The sequence below is a fragment of the Calidris pugnax genome, unplaced genomic scaffold, assembly GCF_001431845.1.
Source record: "Calidris pugnax isolate Ruff unplaced genomic scaffold, ASM143184v1 scaffold337, whole genome shotgun sequence".
Classification (NCBI taxonomy): Eukaryota; Metazoa; Chordata; class Aves; order Charadriiformes; family Scolopacidae; genus Calidris; species Calidris pugnax.
In genome coordinates, this window is record NW_015091098.1 from 82,940 (window position 1) to 86,984 (window position 4,045).

The 4,045-nt window shown below is 60.6% G+C and overlaps 1 protein-coding gene across 1 annotated transcript; it reads right to left on the bottom strand.

Annotated features, from left to right (window-relative positions):
• On the bottom strand, positions 1-3,906 carry PSMD3 (proteasome 26S subunit, non-ATPase 3). Its single transcript, XM_014957907.1, has 12 exons — positions 3,828-3,906; positions 3,573-3,763; positions 3,120-3,257; positions 2,733-2,882; positions 2,540-2,658; positions 2,249-2,483; positions 2,031-2,145; positions 1,650-1,769; positions 1,422-1,525; positions 956-1,111; positions 386-436; positions 1-260 (listed from the first exon to the last, which is right to left on the bottom strand). The coding sequence occupies exons 1-12, from the start codon at positions 3,904-3,906 to the stop codon at positions 183-185; spliced, it is 1,536 nt and encodes a 511-aa protein (XP_014813393.1). The 3' UTR covers positions 1-182.
• Positions 3,907-4,045: the final 139 nt, after the last annotated feature.

Consider the following 4,045-nt stretch of genomic DNA (forward strand, 5'->3'; position numbering starts at 1 on the left):
GAGAGCAGGGCCTGTGGGCCCTGGGGAACCCCCGTGTCCCCCTCCCACGGTACAGACATGCAGGTATTTATAAAAGAAAGGCAGACAGGGTGGGGGGGGGAGGTGGGGCTGCACGGGGGAGCTCCCCTCAGACAGCATCTTCCCTAAAGGGAGAAATAAAAAAATACAGCCAGGCCAGAGGGTCACGGAAAACCGTCATCGTCGTCCTCTGCCATCTCCTTGGCGAACTCCAGGTCCTGCTGCTCGCGCTCCCGGCGCTCCTGGAAGGCAAAGGCAGAGGGTGGTGGCAGTTGGTGGGGACAGGAGCCCTGTCCTCCCCGTGGCCTCGAGCTGAGAAACAGCACGAGCCATTTCTGGTAGAGAAAGATCTTGGGCAAGATCTCACCTCTGCAGATTCCAAGTCCTTGTTGTAAGATTTGGGTGGGAACCTCATGGCCTGGGGGAAAAAAAAAACAAAAACAAAAACAAAAGGGAGAGGAGCCCGCCTGAGCTGAGAAACGCTTCAACAAAGGGCAACAAAGATGATTCAAGGATTGGAGCATCTCCCTGATGAGGGGAGACTGAGAGAGATGGGACTCTTTAGTCTGGAGAAGAGAAGGCTGAGGGGAGACCGGTGGTGTTGGAGGTGAAGAAGCCATTGATGGCTTTGTGCAGCACGTTGGAGTTGAGTCGGCGGGAGGTGGAGGGCAGAGCCCGCAGGGCACGCAGGACGTAGCGCGGCTCCTTCCCCGACACGGCCTTCTCCAGCTGCTTCACGTGCTCTTTGATATCTGGGGGGGCACAAGGGATGCACAATCAGCACACACCCCCCAGGGGACTCTGCCAAAGGATGCACCAGAGCGAAACCACACCGGGATCCCTCCAGGTACGAGGTGCCCCGTCCTGCTCCTGTTGGGTCCCTCTGGCCGCTCGTGGCATCGGGGCTGCGTGGCCTCAGTGTCCTGCGTGACCTCACCTTGACAGACATGTTGTGGATGTCGAGGCAGAAGGAGATGCGCTGGTGGAAGGCCAGCTGGGGCTCCCGGGTGGAGTAAATGTCAATCATTTCCTTGGACTGGACGTAGCCCTTCTCGTGGTTAATGCTGGCCTCGATCACGCCGTCCCGGATGGCCTGCAAGCCCGAGGGCACGCGGTCAGGGCACCCGCTGTCTCCCAGGGCTGAGGCAGCAGTTTAGAGTGAAGGGAGGAGCTGGCTGCTGTGACAGGAGCGCCGGGCTCAGGACACAGCGCATGGAGAGGGGACTCGGTGCCCTGAGGGTCCCCAGCAACCCCGGGAGGGGCCTTAACCTGAAATCCAGCCACTGCCCCAGGAGGGGAGTGCTGCAGGGAGGGGGCAGAGGCAGGAGAGCGAGGGCAGCTGAGAGAACCAGGGGCTGTGGGCAGCCCGGGACCCTGAGGGACAGGATTTTGGAGGCAGATACCTTGGCGACGATGAACTCTGCATCCTCTGGACTGTCCAGCTGCAGCTTCTGGGCGATATCAGCCAGGGAGATGCGAGAATAGGAGAGGCTGATCATCCGGACACCTGCGTAGGAGGAACCAGAGCAGAGCCCCCTGGGTCAGGCAGCCCCAGGCCCGTCGAGCCCAGGGCACCCACAGCCATGTCGGGGTCCCCAGACACCCCAGTGACGGTCCCACGGTCCCCTTACCCGTCTTGATGACGTTGTGCCTCAGACGAATGATCAGGGTGTAGGTGCCATCAGCCTGGAACTTGTCCCCAAACTGATCAAGGACTTGGTTGAACTTGGCCAGGTTCCCAGTCCTGACGGCTGGAGGAGGGAATGTGTTAATGGGGGAGAGAATGTGTTAATTGGGGAAAGAGCGAGGGCCGGGGTGCGATGGGGAGAGCGAGGCAGGGCTGACTCCCAGGTCTGTATCCCCCCTGGGCTTAGGGGCTGCCTCCCTTTCTCCCCACATGGAGCCTGTGGCTGAGTCCCTTTGAGGGGAGAGAGAGAGAGGGAGAGAGAGACCCCTCTGCTGCTCCCTCAGAGCAGGGGACGTTGTGAGAGGGACCAAGCATCCTGTCATACCCTGGGTGAGGAGGAAGTAGGGCATCAGCGACCGCTTGAGGGAGGGTTGTCTGAACTGGAGCCTGTCCGGGATCTCCCCGAGCAGCAGCTCCACCACGATGAGCAGCTTGTGCACCTTGAGCAGAAACAGACCGTGAATCCCCAGCAGGGCCTGACCCCTTCCCCTGGGGACCCGGGAGGTACCCAACCCCCCAAAAAAACATCCCCTCCCCGCTCACCGTTTGCTTGAAGCCGACGGCCGTGTGCTGCGGCGCCTTCCGCAGGGCGTTCGTCATGGTCCTCCTCGCCTCAGAGTACTCCAGCTGGATGGCCTTGATGCGCCCTTGAAAAGCCCCCGAGTGAATCCAACTGGACCCACTCGGATGGAGCTTCAAATCCTGCCTGGAAGCTCCATCTCCAGCTGCTCCAGTGGGTTCTCTGAGGAACCTCCATCTCGGGTGCAGCCCGAGCCGTCTTAATGGGAGGCCACACGTAGCCCAGTCTGTTTACTCAGAAGATTGAGGACGTACAGAGACACGCACAGGGCTGCTATGGCCAAGAAGGCATCTTCCTTACAGACAACAGATCCGTCTTTCCGGAGCGTCGCTCCGCTCATCTCAATCATTGCGAGGGTCAGTTCTTGTTCTTTCTCTTGCGAGAAGGAGAGCAACCTGGCGTCCACGCTGAAACTCTTCTCATTTTCTATGTCGTGTTCCAAGATGCTCTTAACCTTCGCCTCCTGACCACGTCGAGTTTATTCAGGAATTCGTAGATGCGGGAGTGGTAGTAATAACATTTTGCCACCACCAGGTCAAGGGCCCGGCGGTTTTGGGAGCTGATCTTCTGCATCAGGTCATCGGACACTTTCTGAGCCTGCAAGAGGGGGAGAGAGGTCAGAGAAGAGGAATTGCTGGCCAGGAAGAGCAGAGACTGTCAGGGCTGAGCCTGGGAGCTCTGGGGCTGAGTTTGGGGGCTGCCTCCAGACACAGCAGAAGCAAAGGGGGAAAGTGTGGGCCACAGACAGGTCCCTGAGGCTCCCCGGACCCTGCCTGGCACAGGAGCATCACAGGAAGAGCTCAGCTTCAGAGCTGGGACCTCAGGGAATCTCACCTCCGGGTATCGCTTGCTGTTCATCAGGTAGATGACGAGCAGCAGCTGGAGGTAGGTCTCCACTTCTGGCAAGAGAGGGGCTGAGGCCGCTTTCCCCGTCCGTGGGCGAAACTGCAGCTCTGCTTCTGTCTCCATGGACTGGGGGGGAGAGAGATGTGCTGGACCCCCGTCCCTCCTGCCCCACTGACACCCCCCTGTGCCCCTCACACCTCCAGAGAGGCCTGTCCCCGGTGACAGCTCTGCTTGAGGTGTGACAAAAAGCCAGCCCGGGATGCCAGCACTGCAGCCCCATCCCTGCCAAGAGCTGCAGCAACCCAGCTCAGCTGTCCCCAAGTGTCCCCAAGCCCTCGCTGTCCCCTGTGCCCCACGCAGCAGCACCCCGGAGGCTCCTGGGTGCGGGGGGAAAGGTGTCACCTCTCCCCATCCCCTGCCACCATTACCTGCCACCGTTACCTCCTCCAGGAAGCCGAGGAGGAAGTCCCTCGTGGTGGTGTTGGAGGTGAAGAAGCCATTGATGGCTTTGTGCAGCACGTTGGAGTTGAGTCGGCGGGAGGTGGAGGGCAGAGCCCGCAGGGCACGCAGGACGTAGCGCGGCTCCTTCCCCGACACGGCCTTCTCCAGCTGCTTCACATGCTCTTTGATATCTGGGGGGGCACAAGGGATGCACCATCAGCACACACCTCCTGAGGCCTCTGCCAAAGGATGCACCGGAGCGAAACCAGCGCCGGGATCCCTCCAGGTATGAGGTGCCCTTTCCTGCTCCCGTTGGGTCCCTCTGGCCACTCATGGCACGGGGGCTGCGTGGCCTCAGTGTCCTGCGTGACCTGACCCAAACCCACGGCCACCTCTGCTCGGAGCAAGGGACTGGAGAAGGCCCCTCAGAGGTCTCTCCCTCCATCACCCCCTCTGTGGGCTCCATTCTCCCT